This window comes from Sorex fumeus, unplaced genomic scaffold (genome assembly GCF_029834395.1).
Source record: "Sorex fumeus unplaced genomic scaffold, SorFum_2.1 ptg000063l, whole genome shotgun sequence".
NCBI lineage: Eukaryota > Metazoa > Chordata > Mammalia > Eulipotyphla > Soricidae > Sorex > Sorex fumeus.
In genome coordinates this window covers 10,634,302-10,657,627 of record NW_026606120.1, presented here as the reverse complement: position 1 = coordinate 10,657,627, position 23,326 = coordinate 10,634,302, and the positions used below count along the sequence as shown (strand labels likewise).

Here is a 23,326-nt window from a genome sequence, read left to right as displayed (position 1 = left end):
TTTACTAGCATAAATGTGTTAAAAAAAGAAATTTTGAAAACTGTTCCAGCCTACAAGTGCAAGAGAAGCAAGTGAGAATTCATGTTCCTTCTTTCCTTCCTTAGGGTACCTGGACCCAAGAGCGTCAGAGCCAGGTAACAATTTAAGCCAAAGCTGAGGAGGCAAAGTGATAGCTATGATGAAAGGAGCAGCTTAAACAGGGCAGCGGGACTTTGCAGGGAGGAGTGAAGGCGTGATCTGAACCTCGCACCCAGACACATGAAACAAACAACCTTGGGGCAGGGCCTGTATGTTATTACTCTATTCTCTGAATTACCAGAGTGAAGTCAGACACCTAACTTTCAGACTATCCACAATGGTTCGTCATCTGTCAGTAAAAATAATCCAAGTGTGCATATAAGTTCTTAAAAGCAAAAGGGCTCACATCCTCCCTCTACCTGCCCAAGGTAGTGAAGTCCCGTCTGGGGGAACCAAATCAGAAGACTTCTACGGGGCTTCCCATCCTAGGACACCAAGCCTACTGCCCAAGATGCACCTACATATGGAGGATGTCCTGGAATTGTAGGACATGACCCTCTGTGGACAACATGGCTGTTTTTTTTTTTTTTAAATCTGTATCCATGCAGTAAGGAAGAATTTAAAATTTGAAGAACATTAGTAACCAATTAGAAACAAAATGATTTTACAACTCTGGAAGTATCTATTAAAATCAATGTGAAAATATCTAAGGTAAGAAGAGACCATGATGCAGGTTTGGTGTATATATGGAAAGCAGCTCGCAAAGGAAGGTTTTATTACCCCCTCGGGGCTCTCTGACCGAGTATGGATTTTTTAATTCCTAGTAGAATATTTTTCATACACCATTGCAGACTATTAAGTACCAGATATTACATTATGTAGTTTAAACTTTGCACTACTGCATGAGAAAGACTTCCCTGTTGAGAGAACTATTTTTTATGGTTAGCATTTTTTAATATGAAAATGAACACCGCTTTAGGGGAAGATCATTGCAGCTAGAATTTGGGAGAATTTTATAACTTAACATATTCATCAATGTGTAGAAATTCTCTCAGGGGAGTAGGTGAGGAGAGAAGGTACAACAGGAAGAAGGCTTTTTAATAACTTAGAGTGTCGACGCAGGGCTAAGCAATAGTATTTATAAGGTCTGTCTTCCATGGGCATTGCTGTCAACCAGGCAGGGGACAAGGCTAGGGTGCGAGCAAGTTGGGGGGAAAAATAATGGTGTTATAGAGGAGAGGGGGAAAAATGCATTAAACTTCAGGCCAGTTAAAGGTACACTTGCTAATGGTGGACTATTAACTGCTTACCCAGGAGAGATGCAGACTCCGAAATATTAAAAAGGTAATATAAATGCACTTTTCCAAGCAATTCCTGAGAAAATAGATGTCCTGCAGAATTCTGGAATCAAGTGTAGAAATAAAATCTAAATGCTGGTGGTCCTTCAAAAATATTTGCTGCTGAGAACTGATGATCCCCACATTTGGCAAAAGTGGACAGAAAGTTGAAACAAGATTAACTACTCACTTGTAGACCGTGCCTCCGTTGCCATGGCCAAGTGTGTCCCGGTACCGCATGTCTTGTTCATTCATCTCCACGAGAAAGAAAGAAAAACAAAAGAGTGTCATGCCGTGGATGGAAGTGTCAAGGAAAAGCAAGTCTAGGCCATAAACAACAAGCGGTCTGGGTCATTTCAAGTTCAGCTGCAAGAACGAGAAGATCAATACAACATTTGCTGTCCAATTTATAAAAGACGATACCAAGGGACAAAGTGATGGAAAGTTTAATGACAATTTGTTTGCCTGGGTCATTTCATTAAAGTTTGATAAAAGGTGTCAAAACGGAATGATCTAACATAGCTCAAAAAGGTCAGGTCAGAGATACTGATAAGAACGTGGTCTCCAGGACCACATATAACCCAGCATCAAATTGCACTGCACACAGGCAAAGTCGAACTTGGGAGAAGACACACACACACACACACACACACATACACACACACACACATCTGATTTGCAATCTGTAAATAAATCAAGCCTCTGAAAACTCTTCAGGTGACCCTATAATTAACATTAAACAAACTAAATAATGTTAATGATTTCCCGAGAACAGATACAGCTTTTCTTTGGAAATGGTAAACTGTAAGCAGTAAAAATGGAAAAAAAATTATACTGTTCTGCTGGGAAAAGTGCCATATCAATGCAGTTTATGATGCACATATAGTCAAATATTCTAACACAACTAGGAAGAACATATAAGCATGCAATTCTTAGAAATTAATGTTATTTTCATAACCGAATACATAAAACAGCAAGTACAATTGCCCAGTTTCTTAAAACTATTATAGCACAAATATTACTTTCATTTGTATCACAAACTGTAGTAGTGAATTATTTTAATACCCACAAAATAATATTTTAGAATCTTTAAGAACTGCCTAAATAATTATTTACCAAGTGACTTAATTTAAGACTAGTCAAATTATATTTGATGCATTCAATAATTTTCTATCCACTGGTCCAGTTGTTTAAAAATTAACTGCCAACTTTATCCACTAAGTGGATTCAATAATGGTGTTATTTTCCATATAGCTTAGGCTTGGGAAAAGCCATAGTAAGCCCTAAAAAAAAATCAATTTCCAGAGAATTGCACTGCCTTGCATGGGCAGAAAATAGATGGAGTTTTTAATTCAATATCACCTGGAAAAAAAAATAGTTTGCTTTCAGACTATTATTGTAAAGCTTTAAATATTTTTGCTCTGCTCTAAACTTCCCCCAATTGAATAAAGCAAGGTTTCATTTATCAAGGGAAATATGTTTCTTCTGTATATTCCTGAGGTTGACGTTTCAGAAAGCAGTGATAATTAGAAGTGCAGGACAGGCAGCAGAAACAGCTTCCTTTCCAAGCTGTTTGGCCAATCCCTAAAAGAATATTGACAGATTAATGTGCAAAGGCCAGTTCAGGACCCGATTTAATTGTGGTACAACCTGATTGATGCAATTTGCAATCAGCTAATTACTATATTTAAGGTCAGAGAATAAATGACAGATAATCCAGAAAAATTGGCAACAATTTTCCTGCATCAGAGAAATTCTGTTCTTTACATTTATATTACTTATAACGGTAAAACAAAAAAACTGTATAAGAATTAAGGCATGAAGAAAAACAGAAAATTTTATCATTTGGGACCAATGATAAGTTTTAAAAGAGTAGGACACTGGGGCTGGACCAATAGCACAGCAGGTAGGGCGTTTGCCTTGCATGCGGCCTACCTGGGTTCAATTCCCAGCATCCCATATGGTCCCCCGAGCACCGCCAGGGATAATTCCTGAGTGCAGAGCCAGGAGTTACCCTGGAGCATCGCTGGGTGTGACCCAAAAAGCACTGCTGTCCCGCTGTCCATCGATTTGCTCGCGCGGGCACCGGTAATGTCTCCATTGTGAGATTTGTTGTTACTGTTTTTGGCATATCGAATACGCCACAGGGAGCTTGCCAGGCTCTGCCTTGCGGGTGGGATACTCGCGGTAGCTTGCCGGGCTCTTCGAGAAGGACAAAGAAATGGAACCCAGGTTGGCCACGTGCAAGGTAAACGAAACAACCTACCACAGTGATACTGTGTTATTGCTCCAGCCCAAAGCAAAAAGCAAAAAGAGAGAGAGAGAGAGGAAGAGAGAGAGAAAAAGAGAGAGCAGGACACGGAGAATACACAGACTGACTGGGGGTGCTAAATTAGCAAAACTGCTGCAAGGGTCACTTGATCAGAGAGGATGAAGGATACACACATACACAGCTGTATCTATTGGCGGGACAGATTGTTGGTGGGCCAATTCCTATCAAACATTTCTCCAGGTAGTCTAAACAAGACTCGAAGAATCTAATTTGGACCATCAACTTGTCTGACAACATGCACCCTCATCATGGCTTAAAGTCGATATCTAGGAGAAAGAAATGTCCCTGGGTCAAGTTCAGGATTATTCTGAATTCAGTGGCACTAGACTGAAGGAAAGGCAGGACGACAGTATCTATATTCCATAAGTGTAATCTATGATCGTCTCCCTTCTACCTCCACTTTGAATTCTCTATCTGGGTCTTGTAGCTAAAAAAAAAAAAGACGAAAAGGCCCTACACCCCACAACATCTCAGTAATACACTGGGATAATCCAGGCATTTGGGAGGGAGGGTGCTTTTATATTATCTTACTGGAGGAAGAAGATGGGAGACAGTAGGAGAAGAGAAAAGAGGGGACCCTGTGGAATGTCTCTTAATAACATCAACCAGTATCATCCCAGTGCCGTCAGGAGGGTGGTGCATCTAAGCAGACTGAGAGACCTGGGAGGGATGGGGGTACAGAGAGAGGGGAAGGTGGGAGGGAAGGGGGAGAGCGTGAGCCCCTGGGTGCATGCTGAATACTGCATTACCAGTCCAAGGAGAGAAATCTGGAATCCATTACTTTAGGAGTAAGATTATAAGACAAAAGACAAAAATGGTTTTGAATGAGTTCTAGAAACATGATTTAAACACACACACACACACACACACACACACACTCACACACAAAACCTGTATTCAGTTTACTACAATATAGACCTTTGCCTGGTATAGGAATCAACAGTTTTTATGAAATATTATCTTTGTTTATTTGGCTGTTCTAATTTTTATATAGTATACAAATAGATATAAAAAATACTTCCACAAAGTAAAATTATTAGAGCCAAGCTCATGAGTTGGTTATAAATACTTAAACTGTTTCATATCCTTAACTGATTTTAAGCATGAAAAACTTCATGAAATCTTATCAACTAGCAGTTAATAAGATATTTGCCTTTATTAGTTCAGGTGAGCATATTGACTTCACTTTTCAAAATGAAGCACAAGAGCCAGTATTATGATGATTCAAAAGTGGGATTTGGAGTCAGAGAGAAAATGCCAGAAGTTGGAACACCAGTTCTGCATAAGGGAGGCCCAGGTTCAATCCCTGGCACCACACGGTCCCCAAAGCCCTGCTGGGAATGACTCCTGATGACCGAGGTGGGAGTAGCCCCAAACCAAAACAGATTACAGAGAAGTGGGATTTGTAAGCCTACCAGAGACATCTGGATGTAGTAGCTGAGATCAACTGTCATAAAAGTCATAGAATTTAGAGCATTTTCAAAATCTGGAAACAACCCAAGTGACCTAGAACAGATGACTGGTTAAAGAAACTTTGGTACAGCTACACAATGGAATACTATGGAGCTGTCAGGAGAGATGAAGTCATGAACTTTGCTTATAAATGGATAGACATGGAGAGTATCATGCTAAGTGAAATGAGTCAGAAAGAGATGGAAAGACATAGAAGAACTGTACTCATTTGTGGAGTATAAAACAACATAACATGAGGCTGACACCTAAGGCTAGTAGATATATGGGACAGGTAGACTGCTCCATAGCTGGAAGCCTGCCTCATGAGCAAAGGGGAGAAGGCAGCTGGAATAGAGAAGGGATCACTAAGAAAATAATGGCTGGAAGAATTGGTCAGGATGGGAGATGTGTGCAGAAAGTAGATTAAGGAGCAAACATGATAACCTCTCAGGGTCTGTACTGCAAATCATAATGCCCCAAAGTAGAGAGAGATTATGGGGAATCCTGTCTGCCATGGAGGCAGGGGGAGGGCGGGAAAGGGGGGGGTATACCGGGGATACCGGTGGTGGGGAATGTGCACTGGTGGAGGGATGGGTGTTTGATCATTGTGTGATTGTAACCCAAACATGAAAGCTTGTAACTATCTCACAGTGATTCAATAAAATTTTTTTAAAAAGTTAGAGCATTTTAATACCACTTAAAACCAAGTCACAGACCCCAATAACTGGTAGGTAACAACAGTGAAGACAGACCAGAGCTCCGTCCTCTCCTGGGCATCTGCTCCCCATAAGATCTTAGCAGCTGATCGCAAGTATAAGTAAGGGAAGAACAAAACCTCATCCATGGCCTCTGGCCACAGGAAGGAAAACAACCAACTAAAGCCTGAAGCACACTCACAGCTCAAAGCATACATGATGGTGCTCTTTATTCTTTATTTCTTTTTCTTTCGGTTTTTTGGGGGCTATACCTAACTGTGCTCTGGGATCACTCCTGGCATGGGTGGGGGGACCATACGGGTTGCGAGACTGAACCTGGGTCAGCCACGTGCAAGACAAACACCTTCTCACTGTCCTGTCTCTCTCGCTCCCCAGTGCTTTTAAGAAAAGATAGGCTTTAAAAAAATCATACCACTCTTTAGATGAAAGAGGTGAAATAAAGCTTTTACTGAATAAAGACATCAAAAGATTGATATAGACGGCCCAGTTTCCTTGGTTGGGCTTAAAAGCACAAGAGCTACAAGGGATGAGGAATCATCCCAGTGACAACTGCCAAGACAGTTGTCACACCTGATGTGGAGAAGGCTTGGCATGGGGTTCTGCTGGTGTCGGAGAGGAAATACAGTATGATTATAGTATAGCAAGGCTGGGTCCGTGGGGATAGTGGTGGGCACTAGGCTCAGACACAAACACAGACACACACACACACACACACACACAGACACACACACACACACACACACACACACACACACACACACCCTCACTTCTGAGAGCTAAGATAAGCAGGAAAATCTGAAGGCTTCATATGTGGGGATTATAGAAATCTTACTCTCCAAAACCATGCTCGCAGGATTTTGTATCAGATGTGTAAGCCTTCTGGGACTACTGCCACACAGTCACTGTGTAAGGTGGCCGGGACACAAAGTCACAGGTACTATTAAAAGATAAAGCATGAGGACCAGGTTTGATCTTTTTGTGTCAAAATGAGCAGATGTCTGTCCCCACTCCTCCTCACCCTGAGTTTACCATTTTTTTTTCTACACACAGAATGGTCTCTCAAGGGCATTTGAAGTTCTCGAAATAACAATGAAAACAGGAGCATCATATATGGTGTTACATTTATGCTTGAATTTTTAGGAACAAGAAATAATACCACCCTCTCCACAACATCTAAAAAAATAAGAAGTGGGAAAATGACCTCATCATGGCAGAGGTGAAAGCCATAGGTTCTGGGAATACCTGCAAATATTTTTAATCCCACTGGATCAACCCACTGGGCCATTTCTAATCCGTTTCAAATCAACGACCAATATTTAAGAGTAGATACTGCACTCAGACTGAAGTAGGAAGAAGACATTCAGATAATACATCAGTGGTACTGAGTTACAGTTCTCAATAAAACATGTCAAAAATCTCTTTTGATGTGGGTGTTTTCAAACCAGAGAAAAAGGATTTCTCTACTATAAAGTGACAAAAAACAGGAAAACAATTTCTCCATTTTGAAGACTAACTATTAAACTTTTTTTAAATGCCTGATTTAATATATCTTAATATAATAATATAACATTAATGGAATTAATGACAAAATGAGATGGAATTCAATTATGGATCAGCAAAGAACATATGCTTTGCTTATTGTCTCCCTGTGTTAAGGAGTATCAGTACCTATTGCTTCCAAATCATTAAAATAAAAATGCTCAATTAATCCTTATTTTCTATGTAAAGGTCTGACAGAGGCGAGTCGCAGCACTAGAACCTTCGCTTCACAAATCGAAGCAATAATGGTTTCAGAGAGCGTCACACTCGATGAGCAGACAATTGGAGAGATTTAGTAAATCCCACTTTATAGAGCAGAGACTAATCGGGAAACACAAGCCCGTCAAATGTTTCTTATGAACTGTTGACACTATATCAATGCTGAATCAATTGGTGGCATTTACTCTGAGTGACAGAAAAGAAATAAATATTTATATCACATAACCTATATCAATGAACCCAGGCAGAAAGCTATTTCTAACCTGTCAATATTTGATTATCTTGAAGAATCATGTCCCTTTCTTTTAATGATTAATATGAATTCCTTATTAAATCTAAGTGGAGGCGAGTGGAAAGGCAGATCATTATTAATGCTTGAGAGCATAAACCACTGAAATAAAAAACTACGCTCAAGAGTTAAAGTATCGTTAAATGTGACTTACATCTTCCATATCAGATGGGGTCGGTATTCAGCCCTGCAAGGGGCTGTGGCCCACCCCACGTGCATCCCCTCACTGTAACGCAATCCCACGCACTCTTGGGTCACTCTGTGGCACCATGGAACTGAGGGATTAGTAGCAGATGGTATTCTGCAGACGTCAAAAGGTGGAGGTTTTTGTTCTCTTTTGTCTGTTTTGTGACTAAGAGTAAGGAATGTATAGAGGCTGGTCCTGGAGAGGAAGAAAACGCTCTGCTCTTTACTGGGGCAGGGGAATCACAATCCCAAGAGGGAAGCAATAAATACTCTTTAAGTGTCAAAAATCTTTACCATGACAATCTTCCACTGGAGAGAGCCTTCCATCTCAGACTGCTGGGATATTTATGGCACTAGGTGTACTGTGAAACATTAGTAACATTTCAGAACACTCTCTTCTTCTTCTTGTTTGTGTTTTTTTGCAGTAGAAATAAACCGTTTTTCATTTTTGAAAGAGAAATCTATGACAGGTTATTTTCCATTGCCTGGGTTGAAAAAATGTAGTTAAAGCTTCTTAATTTATGTCAATTTTGATATATATTTTTCCAGCTGAGGTACACAAGTGACTTAGACATAAATTACAATTAGTAACTAGAAAACAAGCATGTTTAAAGAGATATAAATATTCCAGGCTCAATATTTCTGCTTTCGGGGCCAAGTTTTGTTTCACACTGGTTCTGAGCAAATGCAGAGACTTCAGGGTGGGGGATATGTGGACCTCAATCTGAACAAATCTTTGAGGGATTCAAGTTCGAAGGATTTAATAAATATGGCCTAAGATTTTCAGACCATCATGAATATACATACAACACCAGATTCTTGCTGGCCCAAGAAGGAATATTAAGGGCGAGAAGCCACGCACCCTGGATGAGATGTCAGCCTGGTACACTTACAAAAATTTTCCACCTGTGTTCAAGGCACCGTGTGCTAAATGAGGTTTCGAGAAACAGAAGTCCCCCATTCGGCCACTCCACAGCTCTGAGGCCACACAGTTACAGGTGATATTAAAGGACAAGCATGAGGACCAGCTTTGTCTTCCTGACAGGCTCCACGACAAATACTTGACTCATGCAACGCCAATGAGGCTTGGAGAGGTCAGCGTGTGAAGGCCCTGAATAAGCATCTGAGATAATTAAGATTTCAGCCTTCGAAACAGGGACGGGAAGTGAACAGCAGTTAAGAAAATCAATAAGAGTCTTTTATTTGCAGTGACACAGATGCCTCAGTCAATAGAGCCTAATAGGCAGGCTTGATCGCAACGGACAGGCGCCTGCCTTGGAGGCTATCGCGGCGCTTCCTCTATCACAAACATTAGAGCACATTTATGTTGCTATTGAAGGATCCAGGACCCCGTCGGTGGCTTAATTTACCAGCGCGTGCTTAAATGCTCTATACTATTTCAGATGTGACCATTTACTTGGATCAAAATTAGTGAGAAATAACTGGCCCTCGGGCCCATCCATCCCTCACCGGCTGGCTTCCGTCATTCAACTTTCGACCCCGGGGTGGCTAAGATGCCCAGGAATTTCAAACGCCGGAGGTCTGCTGTTCCTCAGTTCCCCTAAAGAGCCAGTGTGGACGGTAGAACGAAGGAAGGAGCTGCAGTCAGAAAACCGCCGTTTTTTTCCTTCTCTCCCCAAAGATAATGAAAGAAACAGCCACGGCAGGGTACGGGGTCATTTCCCCCACACATGGGTTGACACACTTGTTCGGAATTGATTAACTTTTTTTCAGCTGAGAAGACGGCAGGGTATGTATGTGGTACTCCAATCTGCTGGGAGTGAAATCCATTAGCACAGTTTGAAAAACGTGCTACAAATTGTTCTGCCAATCAAATTAAGCCATGTAATTCACTTATGACAGGAAGAAATTCATGGGCTCGGTTTGTTAGGTTTGTGGGTATAGACACTGGGCAGTCGTCAGGTGAGAATCTTAATATGGAATGCCACCTTACCTGGCCATTGGCTAATATTTTTTTCAGCTCAGCAGAAGACTTCTTTAAGCTACAAAGGAAAGACATAATTTTTAGTGGTAACATCACTGACACCTTTGAATAGTACTGAAAACCGCAGATGAGAATACACTTTTACTTCAGGTGTAGATGTGGACTCTATACACTTTGTAATCTTTGTCCCGTATCTTCCTGTTCCAAATATAACTGGCCATATGACAAAGGTATTAATCAAGAGGCTGAGGGCCACTGGCAAGGCACAGCAATAAAGAAGCCCAGAGTCCAAATGCAGTGAGACTGCTTTATGGAGCACTTAAGAGATGCTTTCTGGGCTATTTGTTGGGCAGCCTTTGGGTGCCCCTGAGTGACTCTCCCGTGTCCACTCTGTCATCTGCTTAGACAAAGCACGGAACACTGACTGTTCAACTGTCACAGAGCCGGAAAAGATAAAATGGACAGTCTGAGCCCGATTCTCTCCCTAATTCCTAGGCCAGGAGATAGAACAGCGGCTACATAGGCCTAGCACGCACCAGAACTGGGCTCAGTCCCTAGCATCATGTGGTGCCAAGTAGTCCTGAATGCTCAGGCCCCTGTATGAATCCACAGCTGGTAGGTCAGCTCAGAAGCACCAGTGGAGCCCTAAAGCTGCCCGAGAGCCCCCCGCCCCCCACCCCCCTCCAACTTACAATTTAATTTCCAGGATGCAAATGCTTAGTAGAAATAAACCCTGAGACTCACTGGTCACATGTCTGGGAGAAGTCACATATCCTGTTAAAACTTTTCATTTCCCCTTTCTATAGCGTGTGTGTGGGGGGGGGGGCATGGAAACTTTATACTGCAGTCAAGAAAAGTAAATACCACCGAATATTTTCACAACTAAACCCCCATATGGTTTGTAAACTAAAGCCCTATACTGTGGTAAATAAATTTCAGCTGCCTCCTCTTTCCTTTTCTCTAAGTCCATGATGCAGCTCCCAGAATTATTTAAGGAATATAATAAATGCTTTCTGGACACATCTGACATTGTAAATTTTTATGCCAGTTTTCTCCAAAGGGGGCAAAACCACTGCAGGGGGTACAGAGGAGACCCCGTGGCAAGAAGTGGCATGGGCGCAAAGGAGGGCTGCTTTATTTGTTCGTTTGAAGAAGACAGATTTCCTGCAGGCAGCTGAGCAGTCTTTTTTCCTGAAATAAGTTTGGGAACCTCAGCTTTATGCAAATGAATTTAAGGAAGGGGCCAAAGTTAGATCCTGAAGACCTGCTTGCTTCCTGGGGAGTAATACCTATACTCAGCTACCTGATTAGTAAATTGGCACATGAAATGGTACTGCATGGGTTCTCTTACTGGAAAGGTAAAGCTTCTTTTTCATTTTTTGGAGGGGTAGGGGTAGGGGGGCTCTTGTGGGGGGGCACACCTGGCAATGCTCAGGGCGTATTCCCTAGTTTACACTCAGGAATCAGTCCTGGCAGTGCTCAGGGGACCAGATGCTGAGGATTGAACCTAGGTCGGCCACATGCAAGGCAAGTACCCTCCCTGCTGTACTATTGTTCCAGCTTCTTAATTCTATTGCTTTAGAACCAACTCTCCCCCAGGGCCCAAGTTAGTGGTCCTGCCCTAAGTGTCGCTCTTTCTCCTTACCTGAGGACACAACCACATTGACATCGCCTTGCTCACACATTCCATGCATCCTCATCCAGTGAAGTGGTGTGTGTGTGTGTTATACAAAGGGTGACCATGGTTCTGGCTGTTACTATATGATGGTCATGTGCGCACGCGCACCCACACACACACACACATATTAATATGTTACATTTCAGAAGATCTCAATCCTCAAGAAACTGCACTCACTGTTTTAAGTATTGTTGAAAGTGATAGATACCTGAATATTTCTTTCTGAATATTTCTTAAACGTCTGTTCTGATCAAGTTCATACTATAGGGCCTCACTGTTACATTCCTCCAATTTAGGAAACGTGCCTGAATCAAGGGTCCTAGAATAAAGTCCTCCAAACCTAAGAATATATGCACTACAGTAGCAGGTAAGACTTCTGTAAAACTGAGATAATTTCATCAATGGCCATGATCCAGAGACTCACTGTCTTTCTCTCAAAAGAGAGCATAAAATGACTCACCACAGACATGCAGACAGACCCTGTGCCAAGCTGTTTCATTTAGGGCACCCTGGAGGGGGGCGGGTGAGGCCCCTCCCTGCCCCAAGGGACCCAGCCCCGGCAGCCAAAAACCTCCAGATCTCAACTTCTGCTGTGCTCATGGCCTTTCTCCACATGTTCAGGCCGAGTCTCACCCAGGAGTGAATCTATTCCTGAACCATGAAGCCACAAATGCAGCCATGTGACATATCTTACTTCGCGCCACTCATATTCCAATTTGCACGCCACATTTGATGGGGTTTAAAGTAGAAGGCAACCTAGGGTTGGAGCAATAGCACAGCGGGTAGGGCGTTTGCCTTGCATGCGGCCAACCCGGGTTCGATTCCCAGCATCCCATATGGTCCCCTGAGCACCGCCAGGGGTAATTCCTGAGTGCAGAGCCAGGAGTAACCCCTGGGCATCGCCACGTGTGACCCAAAAAGCCAAAAAAAAAAAAAGTAGAAGGCAACCAATCTTAGAGGGAAATATAATTTTACAGATAAATATATATACATATATATAAATATATAAGCATATAAAGCTCAACCTTTAACAATATGTTAGTGATCTCTTATAGAAGGGCTTAATGGCCCCTGGGTGAAATACAACAATCTTCACACACTCTCCTTTAAGGAAAGTTTTATGGATCATTCTCAGCGGATTTTCATAACAAACAATACAAAATAAATTATTTTGGTTCTGCTTTGGGGCAGCGGTTGGGGTTCGGGATGGAAACATCTGATATATGGTGATGGGAAGGTATAATGGTAGTGGGATTGGTGTTTGAACATTAAATGTAATCAAATATTGTGAACTACTTTATAAAAATTAAATTAAATTAGAAAAACAAAGAGTTCTGTAAAACAGGAGTGAAGTGGAAACTTAAACTCAAGAGTAAACAATTGTGGAATTGGATCAATAGTACAAGGGGTAAGGTGCTTGCCTTGCATGTGGTTGAGCTAGTTTCGATCCCCAGCATCCCATATAGTCCCCAGAGACCTGCCAGGAGTAAGTCCTGAGCATTACCAAGTGTGACCCCAAAACAACAAATATAACAAAACAAAAATTGCCTATAATCAGACCTGTTTAACTAGTAGCTACCATTTATTGAATAATGACCATGGAACCATCACTGCATGAAATGCTATTATTATCCTAATTTAATTGTGGCAATAAATAATATGGTGTGGGGTACAGTTATTGTCCCTAAATTCTAAAGGAAACTAAGGCAAAGCCTCGAGTCTGTCTCTTGTATACATACAACCTCTTTTCCCTGGGAAATATTTAGATTCTTTTATTCCCACCAATGCCTCCCAATTTGATAGTTGCAATTATTGTAAAAACACAAATAACCAAACAATGCCCGGGCAACGTTTCGCCACAGATATTCCATTATGTCATACAACTTGAAATAATAACATTTTGATTCATTGCATCTACAAAACACCTTTCATCCAAGAAACGAAATGTGATTCCTTAATACAGCTTCATCAATCTTCCTAACACCAAAAGTTGATAAATGGAAAGTTTAATCATCCTACTTTTATTGGAGAAATCCACAATGTTCAGGAAAGGTCTTGTCTTGGCAGTGGGACTTGAATTCAGTAATTATAGCTAGGAACAGTGAGTGTAGTTTAACCAACCTAAAACAGAGACCAGCTCATACTTTGAGAGCAAAAGAGGAAAAAGTCGACTTCATTCATTATGTCAGTATCTGACTAGCAACCTGGCATGGTAAAAGTCATTTGTATCGTGGACATTTCTTGGTGCCTCAATTTACTCAACATTTTATCTGTCTAGTCATCATGATGAGCTAACCAAAAATCTTTTTTGAAAAACATTTAAAAATGTTAATGGGTGGGGCCGTAGTGATATACCACAGGGCAGGTAGGGTACTTGCCAGGAGTGATCCCTGAGCCCAGAGGCAAGAGAAAGCCCTGAGCACTGCAGGGTATGAGCCAAAGAGGAATAAATAAAATGTTGGGGTTTTTTGCTTTTTTTTTTTTTTCACTTTCTGGGTCACACCCGGTGATGCACAGGGGTTACTCCTGGCGGTGCTTAGGAGACCATATGGGATGCTGGGAATCGAATCTCGGTCAGCCACGTGCAAGGCAAACGCCCTATCTGCTGTGCTATTGCTCCAGCCCCTAAAATGTTAAAATGAAACAATTATAACTTGGGTTTAGCACTCTGAGATAGATTAAGGCATGTACTCAAAAGGGATCAGAAATAATGTCATCCTAGAAAAGCTATGTCAGCTGGTAGAATGTGATAAGACATGATAAGACTTTCCCTGTCCCTGTCCTCCTGTTGTTCATCGATTTTCTCGAGAGGGCCCAGTAATGTCTCCATTGTGAGACTTTGTTGTTACTGTGTTTGGCATATCGAATACGTCACGGGGAACTTGCCAGGCTTTGCTGTGCGGCCGAGATACTCCCGGTAGCTTGCCGGGCTCTCCGAGAGGGGTGGAGGAATCGAACTCGGGTCGGCCATGTTGGTTGCATACAAGGCAAACGCCCTACCTGCTGTGCTATGGCTCCAGCCTGACAAGACTTTAAGGAAATGAAGGTAACACATTCATCCAGGCATTACTGAAGGTGTCCTCGGAATCACAGGCCCCATTCTGGGGAGTGATGGTTCAATAATATAATACAAAGAGAACAGGAAATATTGGGGGAAAGTAGAAAAGAGAAAGGATGTATGTATTGCTTCCAGTGGCACAAGGTTAGTCAGACTGAAAGGGAAGGAAGAAGAGGCACAGGCAGCACCGGTATGAATGCCCAGTCATGAAGCTAGAGAGGGTCCAGTAAAGATTGTAGGGCCACAGAGACAGTCCGGGGGAGGGGGCTTGCCTTGCACGTGGCTGACCAGGTTTTGATCTGGTTTGATCCCTGAGGGTCGAGTGAGGAGTAACCCCTGAGTTAGGGGGCTCTAAGGTTCATCAGCGAAGCCGGAACAGTGGGGAGGAAGGGACAGAGAGCAGAATTGGGGGCTGGAACAGGCAAAGGACGCAGCTGGGGAGGCAAGCACTCACTGTCCTGGGCAGTGGGGAGAGGTTAGACAGGGAATAAAGGGCCCAGGCTTGGAACCAGGAGGGCCCCTCTGCTGCCGTTGGGAGAGAAAGCCTGGAGAGAGAAAGGCAGGGTGTGGAGACTAGCAGGGACAAGAAGGACCTGAACCACCTTCACAGCAACTGAGATGTGGCAGGGCAGGAGACGCCATCAGGGCACAGGTGGGAGAAGCTACCTCCTGTGAAGGGGTTTGAGGGAGGCCCAGGAAGCAGTGAGGGATGACTGGCAGGTCATCTGGAGTTGGCAACTGGGTGACAGAGGGAGAATGGACCAAGACATGACATCTCCTGCCTCCAGGAGAACTGAGCAGAGGGAATCAGCTCCAAGCAGAGGGACTGAACAGAATCAGGCTGAGTGTGCGCTTCAAGGGAAGCAAGACTGAGCTCACTCGAAGAATGTTCTAGAATGCTCCTCTACTTAAACAAGTGTAGTAACTCTGGTCAGGACATCAAGTTTCTGCCGCTGGAGTGCTCAGAAAAAGCCCAGATATCCACTTGGCAGAGACTGGGAGGTGCACGTAACAGGGTCCACACCTCTGCACATATATCTATACTGGCACCTCAGTTCATGCTCCACTCCAGAGACAGAGACTCATTTTATAAGTCACAACTTCCACAGAACCATCCACTGACCAAAGCATGGAGGGGACCATTCCCTGCCCCTCCCCCCAACATATACACACACCAGTCCCTTTACAGAGTCTGTCAGCCTCCTCCCTGCATCACTCATAATGCTCACCTCCCTCACCTCCCCTGACCCAAGCACCCTTCCACAGCTGCAGCCAAATGGCCAATCTGCCACCATGTGGAGCTCCTCTCCGGGCTATTGCCTCCACCTGATGTCTGGTGTGGCTCTATCCTGCCTGTTGTTCATCAGGCCCACCCGGGACCTTCCCCTCCCCAAGTCTTCCCTGAGCACCTGGTCTAAGTCTAAACCGATTCCTGCTTCACAGCCTGCTCATCTGAAACCCGAGAGACAGCACAGTGGGCAGGGCACTTGCCTTGCACAAGGCCAACCCAGGTGAGATTTCTCTGGCACCAAGTAGAGTGCCAAGACCCACCAGTGAGCACAGAGCCACGATAAAGGGCATGGGGGTGTCCCCAAAACAAAACATAAACAAAACCGACTAATCTGCTCACAACACTGGCAACAGTAACACAGAACGCCCTGTGTATAGTTTCCTCCATTTTTATACTACAAGCTGCAGCGGAAAATGTTCCCCTGTCTAGAGGGAGTGCAGGGCAGTACCAACAAACTACCTATGAACAGGAAGCACACAGTAAACACTTCTGATCAGTTAGCAACCTGAGGCAAAAGGCATGGCCACCTGCGGGTGGCATAGCAAAATCACCTTCGAGTTGCCTGCCTCCAAACAGAAATGACTACCAGAGCAAACGACATTACTAACCAAATGGGAGACATCTGTACCCCTAAGGGAAGACACTGCAAAAGGCTGTGCATGACTAGACCAGACCATCTCTGAGTTGCCTTCCACCAGATTTTATAGGACTTTTTGACTGCACCTGGTCATTTCTTTCATCAATCATCAAGCCTATTTCACTGCTGTTGTTAAAGCTCAACCCAGGAAGGAGCCAGGGAGATTGCTCAAAAGGCTGGAGTGTGGACCGTACATGCCACAGCATAGGCCGTGCATGCTGGTGTGTAGACCGTGCACACTGGTGTGTAGACCACGCATGCTGCAGTGTAGACCGCGCACGCTGCAGTGTAGACTATGCTGGAGGCTCTAAGTTTGATCCTGGCACCTCCCTCCTGCCCACCACCACCAAGCACCATCAGTACACCCTGGAAGCTCCCAGGCCTACTATGCTCACACTGAACCATCTGGTCCAAGTCAACCCCTTAGCATGGCCTGAGACAATCCCCTTTCACCACCACCACCATCCTACCCCCACAAACAACTAAACCCTAGAGACCCAGAGAACCACAGGTGACCTGCCTCTGCCCTATCAGTGCCCTTTTCAACTCCATCCTGCTTTTTACACTATGATAAAATTTTGATGAGACAACAGGACAAGGTTCATGATCCTCAAGGCTGTCCAAATCTTTCCTGGAATTAGTGGGAAACATGAAATGCCTCGGAACTGACTGTGACCCGTGGGCTCCCTGTCTGCACTCAGCTCGGCCCTGATACCCCACAAGCACAAGAAAAAAAGCTTCAAAGAATCTCCTGCCTGGTAGAGAACGAGCACTGGTGGAGGGATGGGTACTCAATCATTATATGACTGAAAGATAACCATGAAAGTTTCTAAGTCTGTTACCGTATCTCACGGTGATTCATTAAAAGATTTTTACAAAAAGAATCTCCAGCCTGATCAACAACTCGGATAAGCACTAAAACATCCACCCCTTGAAGGCCACAAGACAGATGATCTACTGGAAGGCAACCCCGCTCACCGTATTCTGAGACAAAATACACTGTTTAAGAAGGAACTCCACTCCAAGTGTGGTTGGTGTGTAGGAGGAAAGCTGGTTGGCAGTTACACCAACACTGTAATAGAGTAATCAGGAAACTGACTTGTGGAGAGGGGTCAGGCGAGGAAAGAGTCAGGAGAGCCTTTAAATGACCTTAAGCAGAGCCTAAGAACCAAGGCAAAAGAACCAAAACCCTAGGTTAAGTGGAGAGAAGGGGTTAGATTGGAGGCAAAGCAGAAAATCTCACATTTCAGCCAATAGGGAGCTGTATTGCAAATATTGGCTGCAATAAAAAATCCAAGAAAAAACAGATAAACAATGGAAGAGTTTTTTGGCGGTAGCCCTCAACGTGACTTATGACACACAGAGAGCAACCACTTTCGCAGTATCATCTGGACATACAGTGCTCTGCTATTTATTGGCTGAATAACTGAATGTGTTACCAAGAGGACCTAGAATTCTATCAGCTTCAGTACATCACTCCTGCAATTTAATAATCTGGAAGGAAGTTCTCAGGTCTGTCAGGAAGACTTGAGTTTGAAAAAACTCGAGTCTTGAGAATCCATTCCAGTATGAAGAACAATATTAGCAAGGATTAATATAAATTATCTTCCTGCTACAGTAGTGTCAGTCTCCTGAAAGTAAGCCACATAATTAACTTAAATTTCATCACTTTACTCTTTCCTTGTTTTTTGTGTTTTTTTTTTTTTTCTGGGAAAGAAGTCAATGCATCCACTGACACTGCCAAAGGGGGCTGAGGGAAACCTGAACCTTAAGACACTCTACACACCAGATCACTGAGCATCACACAAAGGCACTGAATTTCCTATATAACCTAGAGATGGAAGGAAAGCCATTCTGGAGACCAAAATAAATGGTGAGCGAGTCTCAATTCATCTTTATAGGGTCCTTCCTTTCTTGTCAATCTAAATATAGGTAGGGTTATCAAACTTCTTAGACATCTTTTTATCCACACATGCGGTTTTTGTTTTTTTAAAAGCATCTAACAGAACAAAGATGGGGTTCACCCCCCACTCCGGAGATAACCAGGCCTGTGGGCACATTTCACATGCTAATTCTCACCTATTGCTGGGAAGAGAGTCTGAGATTGCAGGGCTGCTGTGCTGAGAGGGCCCGGCCCGGGTATTCACCTACAAGAAAGAATCTTGATCAGTTTTGTGTTCTGAGGACACAGTTCTAATTAACCTATAATTTGCCACAAATTCCTCATTCCACTATGAAGGTTAATTAGCTGGTTGCTAGACAGACCCAAGCTTGAAGTCTTTCTGGTATATAGGTTACAAATTTAAAATTAAAAAAAAAATCTGTATGTTACATAATACTGTGTTTCAGTCACTATTCATATGTATAAGTAGTATTGGAAAAAGAGAGGCTGAACAGGAAAAATTTCAGTTCACTGTGGGGAACTGAATTCAATGCTAGAGGGAAAATTTCAGTCCACGGTTTTTGCTTCGTTTCAGATACAAAAACAAATGTTCTCCAAAGTGCATTAAGAAAACATCCGGTGGCTAGCGGTGAACTCCGAGTTGATGTCTCTTTCTGGTTCTAAAACCAAGCAGAACACTACAGAATGTGTCTTACTCACCGAAAAACGAGATCCAAGTAATTCATTATAAAATCCTTGAGTCAAACACAATAGCAAGCTTTTCTTGCCAATTTTCCGCCTTAAGCAGATATCCAGAATTCAAAACACACAGAACAATGAAAAGACATTAAATAGATATATGTTCCTGGCATAAATATGTCAAAAGAAGAGGGGGGGTACTCTGTGTGCAATATGCTTATGTGCTTAATTAATCAATGAAATGAAGTCTATATTTGCACTCAAATAAATCTTTTGGAGCTCAGTACCCAGGATCACCCTACAGAAATGGGCTAGCAGAAACAATTCCAAACAATAAAAAAACGCAGCACCGATACCCCACTAGCCAAATAACACGCAGAGTGGGCAAACACTGGAGATGCCCCCCCCCCACCTCCCATTTAAAAAAAGAAAAGAAAAGAAAGGGGTGGGGGATGGCTTGTCAGAGCTTGAGAAAGTGCAGTTTTATTTGACATTTCAATAAGTGGAACACAGCATTACAAATCCATCTAACTTTACTGAAACAATTATTGAAATTCGTACCTTCAGGCCATGTATGTTCCGTTCCCCAGGAGGCTTGCAGGCTGAAACAGTAATTGACTAAATTGTAGAACACATCAGGGCCATTTACAAATTTGCTCAAAATGAATCGTTTAAAAAGAAATGAGGGTGACACCAAAATTAGCAGAGAGAAATGATTGAAAAGTGGCTCCCAAGACCCAAAGTGGGAATTATGAAGCAGGGTTTTTAACTTGCAGGAGTGAGCATTTATAAAGGCAGAGGGCTTTCTGATACCACCACCTCTGAGAAATTCCAATTTCTGCTTAAAACATATAAAAATCAAGTTCACTGACCTAAAATTATCAGACTTCTTTCATGATTCAAATTTCTTCTCTCTTTCCGTCCTTTATTACACCTGATATTTAGCTCCCATTTAAACTACTTGGAAAACAAGTAGGATTTAGAGATTAGGGAGAGTTGAAGAAGGAGACTTTAATGCTGAGAAGGGCACTGGAGAGTTGAAGGTGGGATGATCATTGAATACGACCTTTCCAAATTCACTAAACAAAAATGCTACTAATGTTTACATCTCTTGTCAATCCTGGCATCTGTGAATATTCAAGTATACACAGTGCCCCCCCAAAAAACTATTAATTTTTTTGACACAACACTGGGTTACAGGTTAGTAGTTTTTCAAACCAACAAATGCTTCTTTATCAAATGTTAAAAATGCAAAGCCTCTTGCTCATGCTATAGGCTTCTTTTGGCTGAAAACTACAATGCCCGACATATTGTATGTTAAAGGGCTGTCAATTTTGATTGATTGTTTGGGAAAGGGTGAATTTGATTTCCACACACCCCCCTTCTCTCACATGCACATGTATTTTTCTTCCATTTTCAACCAGAAATAAAGCTGTTTCATAAGGCGATGACGTGGTAATCATTACGAAGCATATCAGTTGCTTTAACTTGATATATTTCAAGTATGTCACAAAGCCAATCAGTTGCTTTAACTTTGTATATTGCAATTTACTATGTTATTTTCCTAGCTGATACAGCTAAACCTTAATCAGATATTTTTATGTGTTCTAAGCACATTAAAATTAAGACTCCAAATCTTCTCTTAAAATGGAAATTAACTTTTTAACCAAAACAACTCACATACATTTGATGTCTGGCTCTTAAGGGACTATTAATACTTCCTGAGAATCCTTCGGAGAATTTCCACTGAACTTACCCCGTACATTCATAAACTTCATTTAATAAGAAAGTAACTAATTAAGGAGTTTGAGTTAGGCATCAACTCTTACCTTAACATCTGCTTTGTTCTCAATTTTCTTCTCAAACATTTATGATTGGAAATCTAAGCAGCACAGAACCTAGTAACCTCCTATTTCCTGAAGTTATGGAATCGGAAGTCCCTGCAATACTAGGTACATTTTCATACTTATTAACGTTTAAAACGCCATTTAACAAGAGAGAAGACATAGCTATGAGCCAGGGATGACTATTCCACTGTGCTTGCTGGAATGAAGATCCCTTCTGAATTGTGAGCAGCATTTGTTCTCTCTTGCCTTTCTCATGGGTTCAATGTAGAGATTCTTCCTCACACTGGGTCTGACTGTGGACTCAACCTAAGTTCTGAGGGCCACTAAGTGAGACTTAGGTAAGACACCCAGAATGTCCTGACACAGGCTCACAGTCTATAGACAAGAGAGCACCAGGCAAAAAGCACCAAAGCACTGAATCCTTATAGGACAACATACAAAAAAGCTGCAGAGAAAGGCGGCTGGAGTCTCCTATTAAAAAAAATAATAAATTTGGCTTGGTATTTAAATATCATCTAATAATTTATAGGCTCAAAATTTCTGAGTATGGAACTAGACTGTGGATAGTGCCTCATAGTTTCTTCTCTCAGGATCTTGCCCCTAAAATAGATACTTGCCCATGTAAACGGACACTCTTACTGAGTTCCTCCAAACCATTTGCATGCATTTGCCACTCAATTAAATATTTTCAATGATATGCCCTTCCTCTTAAAGAAAATCATCATTTAAACAAAATTCTTAGCCCAAGAGTCAGCTATTGGAAAGTTGTGTGACAACAAAGTCATCTATCTCCCTGAACCTCGATATCCTTGTCTATGTAATGGAAGTAGGAACGTCAAATTACCTAACAGGGAGAATTAAAAATGAGGTTTTTTTTATTTTGTACTACAAAAATTTTTTAAAAATTTTTAAAATTTTTTTAAAATTAAATTTTTTTTTAAATTAAATTTTTTAATAGCACAAAATTACGAGTCTAAACAGCAGATTTATGAAAACGGCTGTTACATCTTTAAGAGAAGGGTGCTGGGCTGTGGGGAGTGAGACTGATAATAACTGTGCACAGAGCTGGGGAAATTGCAGGGGGAAGACTTTTGCCTTGCATCTGGCCAGCCCTGGTTCAGTCAGTCCCCAGCACCGTATATGGTGCCCTGAGCACCACCAGGAGTGACCTCTGAACACAAAGTCAGGAGAAAGTCCTGAGCACTGCCAGGTATGGCTCCAAAACAAAATAAAAGTGAAGGAAAAAATGCTCACAAAATAAAACAAGCAGAACTTGAAAAAATTTTAGCTGAAGAGAAGTAATTAAAAAAAAAATAAAGAACCAAGACACTCTAAACAGAATTTTCTAAGATACTTATCAAGTTTGCTACAACAGACCTATCATGTAATGAAATAGGGAAGCTTAATGGACATTATCAGCTACAAAAAACAAAAACAAACAAAAGGACTCTTGTGGAGTAAAAACTGAAAATAAATTTTGAAAGTTCCCCAAATGATCTGGTTATCAAAAATATAATAATATGTATCTTTGTTGTTGGTCTAATACAGAGAAATACCAACACTTCTTTGATTTATCTTCTTCTGTTTAAGTTCTAGCTTTTCAGCTGCCATGGGTTTGGGTTTATCATAATTTTTGCCTCAGCCCCATTATCAATAGCTAGACTTTATTCATCTCTTTAGCAAATTATTATTAATAACCTACTGAGTAGTCCCAATCCCATCACTCACATAAATACTACTAAAACTCTTAAACTCAGATCACTTTGAGGGCTTCAAAGCCAAATATCTATGTAGACTCTACCAGTGCAAAGGGTCTACTGGTTAGCTGAGCCATTCAGACTTCAGAGAGTTGCAAGTAATGAAAGTCTAGAATGTTTAATTGGAAAACTCATGCCATAATTATTTATACAGTATCAGTTAATGAGGGTAAGTCTAACTTTTAATTATTTGAATTTATTTCTAAAAGAGTTTAGGGAATTTCTTTACTTATTCCATCAGTTATAAAACAAGAGTTCCAAGTGGAGTGATGTACAGAGGGGCTTAACAGTTTGTATACTTGAACCATCATTTCACTATTATTAAGAATTTGAAGGAACAATTTTATACAGTTTTATACTATACAGTTTTATATTAACAATTTTATACTATCATTTCTGGTACAAGGTTCATTGTGCCAAAAGAAGAGAGAAAAAGAGAACTAT

At 41.9% G+C, this 23,326-nt stretch overlaps 1 protein-coding gene across 2 annotated transcripts in view; it reads right to left on the bottom strand.

Annotated features, from left to right (window-relative positions):
• The window catches only part of MAP2K5 (mitogen-activated protein kinase kinase 5), a 272,784-nt gene that overhangs the window by 202,881 nt on the left and 46,577 nt on the right, over positions 1-23,326 (bottom strand). For both annotated transcript variants that reach the window (XM_056127637.1, XM_056127638.1), the window contains exons 5-8: positions 19,840-19,880; positions 18,777-18,844; positions 10,043-10,091; positions 1,546-1,610 (exon numbers count right to left, since the gene is read on the bottom strand). In XM_056127637.1, coding sequence (XP_055983612.1) covers positions 1,546-1,610; positions 10,043-10,091; positions 18,777-18,844; positions 19,840-19,880 — 223 coding nt within the window. The remainder of the gene's footprint in view (positions 1-1,545; positions 1,611-10,042; positions 10,092-18,776; positions 18,845-19,839; positions 19,881-23,326) is intronic.